Here is an 18168-nt window from a genome sequence, read left to right as displayed (position 1 = left end):
GCCCTGATGGCTTCATAGCCATCCATGGACAGATGGGAGGTGGTGGCACTGCCATGAAACCTGAGGTCACCTGGTTATTGAAACCAGGTGGTAGGTCCATGCCAGTCACTACGGCATTAGCCATAGTTAAACGTGTGAAATTTCCCATAATGAAATGTTTGTTTTTACTAATAAAAAGAAATGTTTCTTGGAATATAATGGAGGGCTTAGCTTAAGTATCTAGACGGTGAGTAAAAAAAGTAACTCTTGGGATGTTTTTGCTAGCATAAACAGGGAGCAGGCTCAAGAATTAATGTTCTCTTTATGCTTCTAGTTCATTAAATTTGGCACCAAAACAAAGGAATAAAAGCAAAGCTATAGAATAAAAGTGACCCTGAAGCCACCTTAGATTCACAGCTGAGGCCTCTGTAACCAAAGGCAGATTATCAACAAACACAGAGGCAGAGAGATTCATTCCATAGCAGCTTTGCATTACACAGAAACTCTCCTAAGGACAGAGAAAGCAATACTCGACCGTGTTCGTTTCATTATTTTCTTTGTTTGGCTTTTGGTTTATTTAAGACTGAGTTTCACTATGTAATCCACACTGGCCTGCTGCCTCGGTCTCCTGAGTGCTCGAATTATAGGTATGCACCACCATACCCAGCTCACCTGAGTAAAGGTATGTTAGGTTTGATGAAGAATGGAGAGAGAAGTATAAGACAAAACAGATGACTAACAAACAGCGCTGTGCTCACATTCCTCTGTGTGTGTCCTCACAGATTAGGGAACATCTTTCCCATAGGCAGAGACACACCTGATGGTGTGTCACCTGTATATGGGGAAGGCCAGAAAATCCTTCCTGGGATTTGTCCCCTGCTTCACAGGAAGTCTGAGTGGCCTTCTGGCTTCTGCCCTTTCTTCAAATTCCTTCACTTTCAAATTCTTTTGGGTCACGTATCCTAAATCCCTCATGGGGAAAGGCTCATGGACAATGCCTTAAGCATCATGAGGGTTTGGGAGATGTTCTCAAGGCCAAGAAGTGGAAACACACTCTGGTCAGGATGTGGGTTCACTTTGGGCAGATCACCAGGTGGGTAGACTGGTGAGGAAAAGCCTGGAGATACAGGTCGAGGGGCTTTATCCTTGGGACAGGGGAAGCCACAGAGGATGTCTGAAATGACCTGTTTAATGGTTTTAAAACACATTTCAAATGTGATTTTAAACAGTCACATTAGTTACAGTGCTGGGACAGAACGAAAGAGAGAGAAGCAGAGGGGTGTGATTAGAAGCAGTTGGCGGGAAGCCAGGGAGATGCCAGGGTCACCAGCTGGCCTGGGGAGAGATGCACAGATTGGGGGACAGGGTAAGACACGGCTTCTCAACCTGGGAGAGCCAGATCAGAAGCTGATGCTGAAAGGATATGCAAATATCAAGGATCAGGGAACAAAAGCATTGGCTAAAGTGCAAAACGATAAGGCAGCATTTCTGATTAGCCATCAGTTTCCCCAAGGGTGATCTGCTGTAGAAGGAAAAGGTCACAGTACTGCAGGCAGCAGGCTGCAGCACCTGGCCCAGCAGGGAAAACAAAGGACACAAGGGTCACTGTCCAAGGTCATGACACCAGAGGTGGAAGAGAGGGTCCTTCCAGCCCCTGCGGGCTTGTTTACCTGGGCAGAACCAGATCATTTGGGGGCAAGCGTGAGAGAAGGCACAAATGGGCGAGAAAAGGAAAAACTGACAACAAGAACAACAAAAATGCATCAGTGCTTTACAATCTGGGCGAGGGACGCTCCACATGCCAGGCATGGCACTGAGCAGAGGGCAAGGGCCATGGGGCATCAGGAAATGAGTCCAGGAGTGCTGAGCTATTCCCAGGGCGCCTCTTCTTGGCAGCACAATAAGGAGTTTATTTTCAAACACAGCAAAAGCCAGCTAAGATAAAAGGCTCCAAATTAAAATGCAAACAGGAGAGCAGGCCACACAAGGCTGTGTGTCTTTCAAAGGCTCTTCTGAGAAGAAAGAAGCCACCCTGGAAGAGACAGGCGACCCAACAGAGCTGCAGACAGGGCAGGCCAGAACTCCCTGCCTGTCTCCCCAGCCACCAAGTGTCCTCAAGGATCTCAGAGGCTTTTTCTGGTATGTGCCAAGATTTCAAAAGAGCTCACAATAATGGTACATTATCCATAGTGGTCAAGATATAGAAATAATATGTGTCCAAGAATGAGTGAACAGAGAAAAAATATATATACACACTGGAATATTCTTTAGCCATAAAAAAGAATAAAATCCACCATTTACAACATGCCTCAACCTGGAGAACATTATATCCAGACACAGAAGGACACACACTCTATGCTCACACTTATATTTGGAATCTAAAAGCCAGTCAAACTCATGGAAGCAGAGAATGGAACAATGGTTGTCAAGATTGCCAACAGAAGAGGGCTGGGAAGGTAGCTCAGTGGTAGAATGCTTGCCTTGCATGCCTGAGGCCCTGGGTTTGATTCCTCAGCACCACATAAGCAAAAGAAAAAGAAAAAAGCCGGAAGTGGCGCTGTAGCTCAAGTGGTAGAGCGCTAGCCTTGAGCTGAAGAGCTGAGGGACAGCGCCCAGGCCCAGAGTTCAGGCCCCACGACCGGACCCAAAAAAAAAAAAAAAGAAAAAAAAAAAAGATTGCCAACAGAAGAAATGAGGATATATAACCAATTGTAAGCTTCTGTTGTTAAGTTCTGGGGATTTAGTATATAGTAGTGACAATAGTTAAGAATACTGTGTTACAAAAAATAATATTGTGCTGTTAGTCAAGACTTGCAGTCTACCTAAATGCCAAACAGATGAATAAAGAAAATATAGGGTGCATGCAAGCGCATGTGCACACGCGCGCACACACGTGCATGCACGCGCACACCCACACCCACACCCACCCACACACACACACACACACACACACACACACACACACACACACACACACATATAATGATGTTATTCAGCCATTAAAAGACCAGTGAAATCCTATCATTTCAGATAACACAGAGAAACCTGAAGGACAATGTGCTGAGTGAAGTAAGCCAGATGCAGAAAGTAAACATCAGGGGCTGGGAAGGTGGCTCAGTGGTAGAGTGCTTGCCTTGCATGCATGAGGCCCTGGGTTCAATTCCTCAGCACTACATAAGCAGAAAAAGCCTAAAGTGGCGCTGTGGCTCAAGTGGTAGAGCACTGGCCTTGAGCTGAATTACTGAGGGACAGTGCCCAGGCCCAGAGTTCAGGCCCCACGACCAACAACAAAAAAAAGTAAACATCATATTACCCCCATTTTACCAAGATCTAAAGACTACTGATGTTCCAGGACTATAGGTATGGCTCAATTCGTAGGGTGCTAGCCTAGCAAACCTGAAGACCAGAGTTTAATCCTCTGTAGCAAAAAACAAAACAAAACAAAACAAAAACAAAAACAAAAACAAACAAAAACCCAGAATGTTGGTTCCCAAAGGAAGATGGAGAGAGTGTTAATGCATAGGAGGTCCATTAGATAGGAAGAATAAGTCATTGTTGTTGTTTTTTCAAGAACAGATAGTGGCTAGTTATCAATAAGGTTAACTGTATATTTCAGAATAGCTAGAGAAGTTTTACAATACAGTTGCCATAAAGAAATAACACAAGCACAAGGTAATGGATTTGAGCAATATTCAACGTAGGTACACATTGAAACATTAAATAAACATCAAATGATAACCCATAAATATGCAATTACAGTCAAGAACAACTAAAAAAATTACTTACTTGAGATCTGCTAAGAGCACATATCTTTAACGCACATTCCCTCCCTCCCCCCCTTTGCAAATGATACCTGTGTCAAATAATGGATGTGTTGACCAGCTTGATTGTGGCAATCATTTCACAGTGTATATGATAGTAAATGACCTATATACATTGAATATTTCTAACTTTCTGTCCATTTTTCTGTCCATTGCATCTCAATAAAGCAGGGTTGGCCCACGGGCCAAATCCAGCTGAACAGAACTGCAAAGCCCAGCACTGGGCTGAGCACACAGCTGCGTATCCCAGAAGCAGGAGTAACCTACTCACCCTCACAGCAGTCCGCCTGGAAGATGATTCTTTCAAAGAGAAATAATAAAACAATAATGCCATCTAGGATGGCACACATGAGGAGCCTCACACAGAGTGTGGAGTTCACGGTTCCTGGGGTTCTTAGTGTTCCTGATCACTCTGATCACTGACCTCTCTAAACTTCCTTAAAACTGACATCTTCCACAGGAGGGCAGCTGCTCACATCTGTAATCCTAGCTGCTCAGGAGCCTGAGATCTGAGGATCATGGTTTGAAGCCACTGAGATTCTTATCCTCAATTAACCACCAAAAAGCCATAAATGAAGCTGTGGCTCAAGTGATAGCCTTGAGAAAAAGAAGCTCGGAGGCAGTGCCAACCGCCCTAAGTTTGAGCCCCAGCACCAAAATAAAACAAAAACAAGCCTGACATCTTCTCACTTGGACTTCCCCAAATGCTGGCTTGCTGTGTACAAAGCCATGGGGGAGGCCGAGCCCCAGGCTCCCAGGAGGTGAGCACAGGGTCGCATCAGGACACTACCTCTGGTGTCTTCATCCCTGGTTTGTCAGCGAGGGGGGGGGGTGTCCCATGGATGGCTTAGTGGGAAGCTGTCTCATGGGATTACTCATCTTGAACCCACGTCGCTGGAGCGAGTAAGGGGACTTGAACCCACGTCGCTGGAGCGAGTAAGGGGAGAGGAGACCACAGGAGAGGGGCATGTGGGGCACTCCTGCGCACCTCCTCCCAGGAGGAAAATGTCAAACAGTACCACAACTGTGAATGAAGTGCTGTGACCTGCCTGGTCCCGCTGACCTGGTCAGGACCTGGGCCCTGGCCAAGGATCCTCCACCCTGCCTCACCTCCACCCACTCCTCACCCCACTGCAGAGGAAGCAGATGCACCGTCCTCCCATCTGTGAGCTTTTAATGCCGGCTTCTACACGATAACTTTAGAAACACTGCCATAATGTCATTATCATACCCCAAAAGGATAGCAACGATCTGTTACATTGACTCATTCTGGTTCCCAGGAAGCAATTTGTTGGGCTCAGCACAACTTCTCATTAAGACTGAAAGGGAAGGGGTCCTGAGCCTCCAAGATGAGGGGACATGAATGAGACAAATGGGCTGATTGCCTCAAGTGACAATGACAGGCCTCTGATGGCAGCAGAAGGTCAGGTTGCAGTTTTACTCATTTGCTTTCTATTAGAATTGTGTGTGTGTGCGTGCACATGCGCGTGCACATGTGCAGGGGTACTGGGGCTTGAACTCAGGGCCTCATGCTCTTGCTTGGCTGTTTTCACCAGAGGCTGGAGCTCTACCACTTGAGCCACACCCCCACTTCTAGCTTTTAATTGGAGACACTGGTTAACTGGATATATGAGTCTGAGGGATTTGTCTTCTCGGGTGGGCTTTGAACCAGGATCCTCAGACCTCAGTTAAGATCACCAGCATGAGAGTCAGACTAGGAAACTATTAAGAGCTAAGGTGGGGGAGCTAGACTGCCACACCCTGCACTTTCTCTACCTCACACCAGTCCCACCAGGGGGCTTCTCTCCCCTTTCAAGGGGAGAAGCTGAAAGTGCCAAGATCTGGCACTCTGAGGTGCTGCGTGGCCCCCCACCTGGCCGATGGCAGAGTCACGTGCTTACCCCTGACCTCGTGGCAGAACCTCACCCCCACACCGACTCTCTCCCTAGGACTCCTCAAGTAGAAGGGTCCTCTACAAGTGGGTGCGTCAAGGGCACTCAGGGCCCTTCAGCCTCCTCCAAAGGTGGCACTCACCAAACTGGCCATCCTGTCTCACATACAGCTCCATGATGCCATAGGCGATGGTGGTGGCAGCTGGGATCTCCAGGGCCACGTTGCAGTCCTTGATGACATTCCCATCCTCCATGGCTGACACCTGCGGGGGAGAACACAGGTACCCACCTGCACTTGCTCCTCGGCTCTTTTTTCTGCCTGCCTTGCATACAAGTGTGCTGTTGAAATGTTCATAGAGCGGAGTGGGAAAGAGGAGCTGGCAGAAACGAAGACTTAAACCCCACCATGTTGTGATGTATGACACATACGCCAGAGCCTGAGGGCAACCTGTGTGGCCCTAGAATGCAGGAGGCCGTGAGCTCAGATGTACAGTGCCAAGTACACATGGCATGTCAGGGCACTAGTGGCACATGTTTATAACCCCAGCTACTCAGGAGGTTGAGATTTGAGGACTGTGGTTCAAAGCCAGCCCAGGCAGAAAAGTCCATGAAACTCTGATCTCCAATCAAGCAGTTGGAAGTAGAGGCATGGCTTAAGTGGTAGAGGGTAAAACTTGAGCAAAAAGCCAAACAAGATCATGAGGCTCTGAGTTCAAGCCCCACTTGAACTCAAACAAACCCACAAACAAACTAATGAACAGGTATCACATAAGTGAGTACATTTCGGTCAACAGATCATATATATTAAAATGGTCCCATAACATAATTAATGAAACCAAAAAGTTCCTCTCATAGCCATTGTGACATCACAGCAAGAGATACCATTGGTGTTTGTGGTAATGTTGGTGTGTATGCACACATAGTCATGTTATTATTAATAGCCATACCATTATTTTTACCATACTTTTTATCATTTGTGTGTAGATTAAGTATATGGTGTATATATATATATATATATAACCTACTATATACTAAGTATGTAGTATATATACAAAACCTAAGTATGTATAGTATACACTATACACCATATAAATTATACAGCATATATATAGAATATATATATACATACACATATATATACACACCTAGTGGAATGGGTCTCCCTGTGTAGACCAGGCTGGCCTTGAACTCTTGATCCTCCTATCTCAGGAGCCAGTGCACTTGGCTGTACTTCTTACTTATGAAGAAGGTGAAGTATGCGGTGAAACTGTGCTGAGTGATGCAGGCAGCAGCCTCTGCCATCTCAGAACCCTCGTCTCTACACTATCAAGAGGCCACATCAACTGACTGACCTCAACCATCTACATCTGTGCAGCTGGACATTGTAATGTTCTCCCAACCATGAAATCATTTAGTGAAGCATTTCTCAGAACATAATAAGCAATGTAGGACTAAATAAGATCAACTCCCAATTCTCTCATCAAGGGTTATGGAAACAATTAGGAAATTCTACTAAAAATCCCAACAGAGCCAGTGTATCTGGAAGACCCCAGCTGAGTCAGCCTGACTCCTGTGGACACACCCCATCCCCACAGAGCCAGGAAGAGGAAGTGCAGTGTGTGGAGAGGTTGAGAAGCAGGCAGGAGAGGCTGGGAAGGAAATGGCAGGCAGGAAAGTTTCATCCTTGACATTCATCCCACCATGCTCTTGGAGAAACAAAGCTGGGAATCTATTGCTGGGGACCAAAGAAACTTATTTTTAGCAACTTGATTCTGGTTAGTATGTGGCTTTAGGTCAAGCAATGGCTGATAGGCTCCTGAATTGTACAGCACCAGGACTTGAACAGGCATTGACCACTACCCAAAGCATCAGTGGGGACAACCTAAGCCATCTCTTACGAAGCGCCTCTCTTCCCATTGCTGTACCATCACCCCCTACTGACCCCCAAAGAGTCTCAGCTCAAGGTGACTTCTGCACCACCTATCAAATACAGCCATGAAAGGTCTGCTAGAAAAAGCCAAAAGTAAGCTAACACTGGTGGTTCATGCCTGTAATTCTAACTACTCAGGAGGCTGAGCTCTAAGGATCACAGTTCAAAGCTTATCTCTAATTAACCACCAAAAAGCTAAAAGTAGAGATGTAGCTCAAGTGGTAGAGCACCAGCTTTGAACAAAAAAAGCTAAGGGACAGCATCTAGGCCCTGAGTTCAAGCTCTTGTACCAGCACCCAAAAACAAACAACAACAACAACAATAGCAAAAAAGAAGCCAAAAGTCACCCGAAAAGTAGATCTCCAAAACACTAGGGAGCAATGGACCAAGGGTGCAGTGTGGGGTGGTCAGCACCAGCACGCAGATCAGTCCCAAAGACATTTCTACTTTGAACTGGAAGAATCCATTCACATATACATAGTTAGATCTTTGCCTTCACTCAGTTCACAAAGTATCAGGGTAGCTAACTTCAAAGTAAACATTTGAGAGTCCCGACTCCACGGTGTGCTGAGTATTCTTGTATATCTGGCCTGGTCAGTGCCACTCAACCTACTTTCCTTTAGGGGAAATCTTACTCCCACTAAGGAAAATGCCTGGTCAATTGGAGAGCCCTTCTGCTAGACAATGGGTCTGCTTCAGGCCGAGACACAACCCAGGTGAGAGGCAGTTTTGAGGCAATCCTGCCCCACAGCCAACAATAAAACTGAAGAAAGCCTGGAACTACCAGCATTATCAAAAGAAAGGCTGTCTAGGGCTGGGGGAGCAATGTAATCAAATTAACCTTCTGTGAGGGACAGTGACCCACAATGTCAACTCCTGGATCAAGCAGTAACTGAAGCCAGATTGCCTCAAATACTTCAGTTACAGCCGCGAGTACGTTCTTGCTCACTAAAGCAAGTGTGACATGTGTATCTATTAACCCACGCTGGAAACTCTTCTTCTAATGAAGCCATCACTCTGCCCGCCCACGCCGTGTCTCCATGGCTGTGGCTGACCCCGCCCACCCCCAGGTCCACACCTGCACCGTCTTGGTTTGGATGCCCACCATGCCACCACACTTCTCCTCGATCTGCACGTGCTCAGAGATCACACACTTCTGCGTGGTGACGATCTTCTGTGTCAGCACACACAGGACCTCGTTCCTCCTCTCTAACACCTGCTGCAGCACTGGGTCCTTCAGATTGAGCTTTCTGAAAAAGGAAAAAGAGCATGAATGGCTCAGGGAGATGATGACACAAATTCTCTCTTCCTGACACAGATGGCCGAGGAGAGAAGGGTGACAACCAGCTGTGCTGACCTCCTGGTAATGAAAGAGAGGAAAAGTCAACCAGAAAGGTTTCAACCAAACTCCTCTGCTGCCCCCTCACATCCATGCTGCGGGATAGGCTGAAGAGAGAATGTCCACCCCAACAGCAGCACTAGCTTCAAGGAGGAAACCAATGCACAGAGCATCTGCAGTCCATCCAGCATGGAGTCTGGGGGAACCTAGGGACAACACATCACAGCCAGGCCCAGGGAGCTAATGATAGGGATGGGGCCAGCAGCTTAACACAGAGGACTACAGGCTTTAAATACAAGTAGCAAGGAGGAAATTAAGATGGTTTGGCTTTGTTGTGGTGGTGGTGGTGATTTTCCTATATGTGCCAGTACTGGGGCTTGAACTCAGGGCCTCAAGTTCTTCCTTGGCTTTTTCACTCAAGGCTGATCTTCTACCACTTGAGTCTTACTCTCCACTTCTGGCGTTTTGCTGGTTAATTGGAAATAGAGTCTCACACTGGGCTGGTTTCAAATCAGGACACTCAGATCTTAGCCTTCTGAGTAGCTACTTTTGCAAGCAAGCAAGCAGGGAGGCAGGGAGGCAGGGAAGCAGGAAGGCAGGGAGGCAGGAAGGCAGGAAGGAAGGAGAGAGAGGAAGGGAGGGAGGAAGAGAGGGAGGGAGGAAGGGAGGAAGAAAGGAAGGGAAGGAGGGAGGGAGGAAGGAAGGAAGGAAGGAGAGGGAGGGAGGTGGAGGGAGGGAAGGAGAGATGGAGGGAGGGAGTAAACAGGGCTTCTTATCTGGATGGGAAGAGTAGATAACTTCTTAGGAGGGATTTCCAATACTTGGAGAAACAGAGGCCAACGTCACATGGACTGTCTACCACTAAGCAGAGACTTGGACTACAGAAAGTGATGTCATGTTTAGAAATAAACTTTCTTAGACACATCATTGAACACTGTATCTATGAAGTGGGCAGAAGAAACAAATCAGAGAGCTTGTATCTGCATGAAAAGATCTGTATGTTCATTTGGGGCTTCTGTAGCAGCTCTGTTTAGTTCCCTGCAAAGCCCAGCACCCCTCCCAAACCACACAAGGAACAGGTAACCCATCGAAGACATACATGAACTCCACAGCCTTCATGAAGGAGCCTGAACTGAAGCAAGGAGCTGGAAAGGGCCATCTCCATGTGTTAACTTGCCTAGAGTGGATACATGACCCACAAGGGAATGTGGCATGCACGGAAAAAAGAAGGAAGTTCCCACACATGCTACAGTATGGAAGAAATAACGTAAGTATAAAAGGACCAAATGTAGATGGGAACATTCATAATCATAGAAGGTTGGAGGATACCAAGGGCTAGGAGAGGAAGGGTAAGAAGTGGTTAATTGGTATTGGGGTAGAATCCTGGTAGAGTGGTGAAAGAAGTTCTAGAAATGGGACAGTGGTGAAGGCTGCACAGTAGCAGGACTGCACTTACTGCCGTGGAATTGTACACTTAATAATGGGTTAAAATAGCAAATGCTTATGTTATAAACAATAATAAAATATATAAAAATAATAATAAAAAGGGAATATATTTTTTTAAATGGTCAATATCCAGTAGGGCACTGGTGGCTCATAACCGATCCTCAGAAGGCTGAGCTCTGAGGATTGAGTTGGAAGCCAGCCCAGGCAGGAAAATCCATGAGACTCAATCTCCAATTAACCTCCAAAAGGCGAGAAGGAGAGCTGTGGCTCACATGGTAGAGTGCCAGCCTTGAGCAGAGAAAGCTAAGGGACAATGCCCAGGCCCCCCATTACTGGTATGTGTGCGCACGCGCGCGCGCACACACACACACACACACACACAAAAACATGTCACAAAGAAGCTAAGCTTCACACTGGCCATTGCTATCATTCACTAAGCCAATCTGGGCTCCTCATCCTTTTTCCTCTATCTTCCCTGATTCATCCTTCACACACAAATGCACACATGTAGACACTCATTAAAGCAAAGAGACAAAGAGGGGGCAAATAGGATATTATTTGTTTATTCTAACAACATTTCCTGAGCCGTTCATGTGCCCTGGGTGCTGATCTAGCACTGAGATTGTGAGTATGGAGGTGAGCAGTGTCCTCATCTCCATGATGACTGAAAGATGAGAAAATGAGCTCGAGACATACCTTTACCCTACTCTACACAGAGCGTGGAAAAGGTCTCCCTTGGAGGTGATGAGTGTCAAAGGTAGCAGGGCACGCACCTAGTGAATAAAAGGCAGAGAGATGGCTGCGGGGCGGGGCGAGCAGGGGCTGGACTATGGAGGCACCAGCTCCTAACTTTATGTCTTCTGACAAAAGCAAAAGCCATAAAAGTCATTTTCTGGTTCTTTCCCACATTTGCAGGAAGATCACATCTTCCCTGCTTTCCAAAGAGCTGAGATGCAAGTCCAGTGCTCCAGCCATCCGTCCAAAAGGATGATGAAGTCCAGGTTGTGTGAGGACAGTAGAAAGGTCAGCAACTTGGAAAAGCAGCCCAGGTTTGCAGAAGAAATGCACCATCTGCCCCGCACAGGAGAGGGGAGGGGAGCGGCACAGCTGTCCCTGAGGACACTCGCTGCCAAAGCGGTTACCACGGGGCTGAAACTAGACGAGGACTAGAAAAGCATCCTTACACAGAAGTCAAATTTTGCCAAGCAGGAAAGGAAAAAAAAAAACAAATATAAGGAAGAAACAACTGAGAAAAGGTAGGAATGAAGTAATCTTACACAATTTCCATGTTAAAAACACACAAATGAGCCAAGCACCAATGGTTCACACCAATAATCCTAGGTACTCAGGAGGCTGAAATTGGACGATTGTGGTTTGAAGCCAGCCCAGGCAGAAAAATCCCTCAGACTCCTACTCTCAAATCAGCCAGCAAAAAGCCAAAAGTGAGGATATAGGTCAAGTAGTAAAGCACCGGCTTTGAGCAAAAAAAGCCAAGCAAGAACAAGAGGTCCTGAGTTCAAGACACAGTACCAGCACAAAGAAAAAGAAAGAACGAAAGAATGAAAGAAAGGAGGGAGGGAAGGAGGGAGAGAGGGAGGAGAGAGAGGGGGGAGGGAGGGAGGGAGGAAAAGGAAGGGAGGGAGGCAGAGGGAGAAAGAGAAAGAGAGAAAGAAAAAAAGAGGGAAAGAAAGGAAGAAAAGCTGCTAAAATGATGTAAGGAGAAAACATATTTTGAGGTGACAGATCCAATTCCCACCCACCTCTGCACCTGCCCAACAAGAACAAGAACTCCTCTTCCAGGACTATGGTGGTAGGACTGCACTTGCTGGTGGAAAAACAAAAAGCCTCATCATGGAGCAAGCTTGTCCTTGGGGATTCTGAGAAGAGTCCCATGCATGCTCTGTAGTGACAGGATTACAGCCACCAACGCTGCAAGCCAAGTGTCCAAAAGAGCTTGCCCTTCACAATCTAAAGTCATTCTAACCCATCTTCTGCAGCCACATGGCTGCAGATATCAAAGGCACAAGCCCTAGCACCACTTCCGCTCAACCCTAGGGGCCTAAGGGAGGTCTCCTCCACAGGCAGTGGGGCACGGGTACCAGCTCCACCAGCCTAACTGTTCCTAGTTTGGGACCATCTCCACCACAATCCACAGAATTCCACCAATCAGTACTTGTGTCTAACGCCCTGGATCCACTTGTGCTTGTTCCTGGGGCCCAGCGAAGCTATCATGTAGATGCCATACCTCTGTGAAAACGGCTAAGCACTCCAACTCCCAGAACCAACTGCAGTCACCCCAGAGAACCTAGAAAAGTCACCAGTGTGTTCCAACATATCAAGCCCACAGTCACGAGGGCCACAAACTCAGTACCAGCTGAGCTCCTCTTGAGGCACCAGGGGAAGGTCCATCCTTACCCCCACCGCCAGCCCAGCTCCAGAACTGTGGCTGCTGGCACAGGCATCTCCCACACTCATCCTGAGGATTCCTGGGTGGCCTAATGTACATTCTGTGACCCGGGAGGACTGATCATGTCCTTATTTTGGCATTACATTGAACTTGTAATGAGGGACCTGAGCAAAGCTCTATTCACAACCTACACCACCCAAACTTTGGCAGCTGCCACTATATATACCAATGCCATGAGGGCTGGATTCTGTGGAGCCTATAGACAGAAACCTTTAGAAGCCTGTGTCTACTGGAAAGCCACAGAACTGCCCCATGAATACTTTAGACTACAGGACACTCAATGACATGGCTGACATAAAAGATGAAGAAAGTATACAGGCACCATGTTTTGGAATCCCCCTACGACCAACTAAAACATGTATTCAACTGAATTCCTAAATCCCATCTAAATAGAAAGTCCCTTCCTACAAAAGACACTTCATAAAACTGGAAAAAGGCAAACGTTATCCAAGATGTGCGGATAACCACATGATGACATGAGAAAACATGACCCTCTTAAAAAAAAAAACCTCTAGAAATAGTTCTCAGCTTAAAGAAGATATTTTAAATATCTAAAAGAAATTTTAAATAATGATCCTAAGAAAATTCAGTGAGATGCAAGAGATTAAAGAAAAACAAAAAAACAGGATTTGGTGACTTTCATCTATAACCTAACCACTTAGGAGGCTGAGATCTGAGGACTGAAGTTTGAGGCCAGCCTGGGCAGAAAAGTCTATGAGATCCTTGTCTCCAGTCAATACCAAAAAGCAAGAAATAGAGCTCAAATGGTAAAGTGCCAGCCTTGAGCAAAAAAAAAAAGAAGGGACAGTGCCTAAGACCTGAGTTCTGCCTAAGTACGAGCACAAATAATAATACATAATAATATAATAACAAATAATACAACTACTAAATAATAAGTTATTGTTATTAAGCTAGGCATCAGTGGTCATGCCTGTAATCTCGGCTACTCAGGAGGCAAAAATTTGAGGATCAAAGCCAGCCCAAGCAGAAAAGTCTATGAGACTCTTATATCCAATTAACTACTAAAAAGCCAGAACTGGAGTAGTAGCTCTAGTGGCAGCTCTAGTAGCATTAAAAAAATAAAAATAAAAATAAAAATAAAAATGACTAGAAGAGTATGACAGTCCTAACACATAAAAATGATTCATGTTTAAAGAGATGGTAATGCTTACCCCGAGTTGGTTATTACACACTATATGCTTGTATTGACTAACTATAATATACCCTAAGATGTTATAAAGGACATACAAATACCGTGTTGTGAACTCAGGCTCTGTCCTTTAGCTTTTTCATTCAAGGCTGGCACTCCACCCCGAGTCACAGCTCTTCTTCTGGCTTTTTGGTGCTTAACTAGATATAAGAGTTTGAGGACATTCCTGCCCAGGCTGGCTTTGAACCATGTTCCTCAGATTTCAGCTTCTTGATTAGCTAAGATGTCAGGTGTGAGCCACCAGCACCTGGCTAGAAACCAGTTCTAAAGTTCTTCCTGTTCGTATACAAAGCTCCATCTTCCTGCAGACCCCTGGGAACCGATGGGTGGAGCAGTCAAGCTACTGACTCACTGGAGCACACCCTGCAGCAGCAGCACTGCTGATTACAAACCCAAAACCTGAGCAGAGGAACTGCCTAGGGGCCAAGCAGGAGTCCCATGTGACTGTGCCAGATCTAAAATCACTGCACGGCAACATGCCCAGGACAGAACCCACTAAAACACTGGATGCTGTTCTGAGTCCATACTAAGTGGCTGGAAAAGGAAAAGGAAGCTAGACACCAAGTCTCCTTACTTCAAATCCTCACCTCCCTCCAGAACCCTTAGCCCTGGGAAAGGCACCTCTGGTGACAGGATGGTCCCCAAGGTTTGCTGGGCACAGCAAAGGACCTGCTAGATCACTTTGAACAGGAAGCAGAAGCTCACCCAGGGACAGGTTGACAGGATGACAGGCAGAAATCACAGAGTCCCTACTCCTGTGGGGCCCTCCTTGACCTTGACCTTGCTACATACTCCAAGCTGCCTCCCAGTTGCAATCTGTCTCACCCCTGTGATGACAGCCGTGGGGCTAGGATTCTGTTTCCCAGGTCAGTGCTGCCACCCTTTGGAAGCCAGATGCTGGACAGATGTCATTATTATCTTTCCTGGGGAGAGACCTCATGGGGACAGAGGAAAACAAATCATTTGACTTTCTTCAAACAATCTCTGGAAGAAATCCTTCCTTCCACCTCCTGTCTGGCTCCAAGAAACCCAAGGAGAAGTCTAGATGCTCCTCTGAGGGCAATGGAAACTTGGGGGATATCCTCAGAATGGCTCAAGAGGGCTAGCCCCTAGCCCCCTGATCTCCCTCTAAGCAGCACTCACTATGAGTCAGGGTCCTGGGGCAAGCGGATGAGCCAGCTATATTTTGATGAGACCTTGGGTTAGGCTCAGAGAGATTAATGACAGTAGCTAAAGTCACACAGCTAGCCTCAGATTGATCATTCAGCAGCCCCTGACATCTTCTGGCTGTACTAAGAATTCCACCCTCATCTCCATCTCTAGGGGGCTGCTGGACTGTGCCCTGGCCTGGGTCCACCAAGGAGAAAGGGAGGCTGGGACACGGCCTCCACCAGCTCCTCAGCACTGACACCAAATGAAGCTGCTCCTCTCCCAGGCTCTTTTCCATGGTCTTTTCTTTCCATGGTCTCCACTTCCAATGCTCTCAAAACCAAAAGGCAGCCAGGCACCTTGAGCTGAAGAGTGCAGGGACAGCGCCCAAGCCCAGAGTTCAAGCCCCATGACCGACCCCCCCAAAAAAAGAAGCCAAAATGTAAACTTGCCAAGGGGAAACCCAAAAATCTTCAAAGCCCTGGCAACGTCTCAAAGGCAAGAAGCAGCCTTCTTTTCCAAAGCATAAATGCATTCCCTGGGAACCCCACTCCTCAAGAGATGGGGATGGCACAGTTTCTGTGAACAACCCCAATGATGCTCACTTCCCCGGCTCATGAACAACTGAGGCCTCTGTGCTACAGAATCTGGATGAGCAAGACTAAAGCAGTCACAATCCCCCATGTGCAACCTGTAATAATAACATGTCCCAGAGACAGAGCTGTCCATGGAGCTCTAACCAGATGCTCCAAAACCCACAGCCATCATGACACAGGAGGAAGGAGCTTCCACGTATCTGTTGTCAAGAATGTACTATTCACTGGAGACCAGGATTATCTAGTTATCAGATGGAGAACAAGTTTCCTCTCAGGATTGATCCTCTGATCAATCCAGCAGACAGTGCTGCTGAGTCACAAAGAAATGATTCTAAGACTAAGTCTAGGCTGGGAATATGAATCAAGAGGTCTGAGATTGACTTGTAATGCCTGCATGGGAGGGAGCTTGTCCTGAGCATGTGGGACTAATCCCCCATCCCTGCTCATGGATACAGAGTCACCCAGAATCTTGTGGTACATTAGTGGCAGAGTCCAAACCAGGGCTCACATATATTGATGCTTAGATCATTGCTTTTTCCCACTACATTGTTCAAAAATAAAAAGAGGCAAAACAAGCCTTAATGTGCTTCAAATTTTGGGAAAAAACAACAACTTTTTCTGACAATCAGAAAAACAAGAGTACCTGGGAGGTTGCCAAGATCTCCAGTAAGACAAATCTACTCTGTCAAGTATCAAGCTGCAAAGCCACATCAGGTTTAAGTCCACAGTGTTCATTCACTCCATCTCATACAGACATCGATCATCATACATCATTGTAAGGAGGGTGAGCACAGTACAAGATATTCCGACAGAGACCATGTTCACATAACTTTAATTACATAAACTGTTATAACTTTATTCTGTTATTCGCTCTTGTTGATCTATATCAATAGGTATGGATAGAAAAAATGTATTATATACACATATATATGTAGATACACATTTATGTATATCTCTATACACACACACATACAAACACACACACACACACACACACACACACACACACACACACACACACACACACACACACACACACACACACACATATAAAATCAAGTACTAGCCTCACTTTCAAGTTTCTCCTGGTAGTCTACCAGGGATTACCTGATGGCTCATATTGCCTATATTCCTAGGTACTCAGGAGCTGCGATCTGAGGGTTGTGAGTCAAAGCCAGCCCAAGTAGACTCTTATCGCCAATGAACCAGAAGTGGAGGTGTTGTTCAGTGGTAGGCTGTCAACTTTGAGTACAAAAACAACAGTGCAAGGCTCTGAGTTCAAGTCCCAGTACCAGCACAGAAAAAGGGTACTATTATAGTAAGAAAAGTGCTCCCTCCCTCTCTCCCCCTCCTCGCTCAGCTGTGATGAATAATCAGGGCCTAATGCTGACTGTATATGACTACCAAGGTGACAAGTCCACGGCCACCACTGCCACACTGACTGCTCTACTTCTATCTACCCGCATCTCCAGCACCTTTATCCTCCTCATATGAAACAACTCTGGGAGAAAGGAAGGAAAATGTGACTAAGCAATTATGGTGCTCAGCCTTTCAGTCACTAATTAACGCCAGCGGGTGATGAGATGCAACAAGCCTGAAAGATGATTAGCCCAAGTGCAGCTGACACTGGGAGGTGACTTCACAGAGCAGATCTTGGAAATTTTTTCTCTTTCCTAGCTCTGTGCCTAGCAGCTGCTGGGACTGAAAAAAAAATTTTTTTAAGTCATGTGTTTTGAGAGCCTGGCCTTAAATGCTGAATTTAGTCAATTCATTTCTGCATTTCAGACTTCTTGGATGTAAAAATGGAGTAAATCAATTATTCGTTCAACCAAACAGTGCTTAGTACGCTACAGGCCCTGTGCCAGACCCCACAGTGGACCAGAGAGATATGTTCCAGGAAGGAAATACAAACGAAGGACTAGGCAGTTAAAACAGACTCCACCAGCTGGGTGCTGGTGGCTCACACCTGTAATCCTACCTACTCAAACTGAGATTTGAGGATCACAGCAGAAAAGTCCATGAAACTTTCCTCTTCAAAAACCTAGACATGGAGCTGTGCTTAAGTGATAGAGCACTACTAGCCTTGAGCAAGAAAAGCTCAGGAATAGTGCCCAGGCCTTGAGTTCAAGCCCTACTACCAACACATACCCCAACACACATCTCAAAAACAGACTTCTTGAGTCCACAGCATGATTGGCATCCCAACGGGGGAATCAGGGAATGACCTACAATTCTGAGGCATGACCCATAATTGAGAATCGGCCAGGCAAGGCAGAGAGAGGACTTAGAGACCACAGATCCCAGGATCTGAAGTAAGTAAGTACAAGGAACTTGCCTGG

General features: G+C 46.3%; 1 protein-coding gene across 5 annotated transcripts in view; it reads right to left on the bottom strand.

Moving 5' to 3' along the window:
* Positions 1 to 18168, bottom strand: part of Gsdme (gasdermin E) — a 54470-nt gene that overhangs the window by 16648 nt on the left and 19654 nt on the right. For all 5 annotated transcript variants that reach the window (XM_069996077.1, XM_069996078.1, XM_069996076.1 and 2 more), the window contains 2 exons: positions 8701 to 8872; positions 5835 to 5955 (listed from right to left, as the gene is read on the bottom strand). In XM_069996077.1, the coding sequence (XP_069852178.1) occupies positions 5835 to 5955; positions 8701 to 8872 (293 nt within the window). The remainder of the gene's footprint in view (positions 1 to 5834; positions 5956 to 8700; positions 8873 to 18168) is intronic.

The sequence above is a fragment of the Dipodomys merriami genome, unplaced genomic scaffold (genome assembly GCF_024711535.1).
Source record: "Dipodomys merriami isolate MVZ:Mamm:240054 unplaced genomic scaffold, mDipMer1.0.p SCAF_5, whole genome shotgun sequence".
Lineage (NCBI taxonomy): Eukaryota > Metazoa > Chordata > Mammalia > Rodentia > Heteromyidae > Dipodomys > Dipodomys merriami.
The sequence above is the reverse complement of the archived record's forward strand: the minus strand, read 5'-3'. Positions and strand labels throughout refer to the sequence as shown.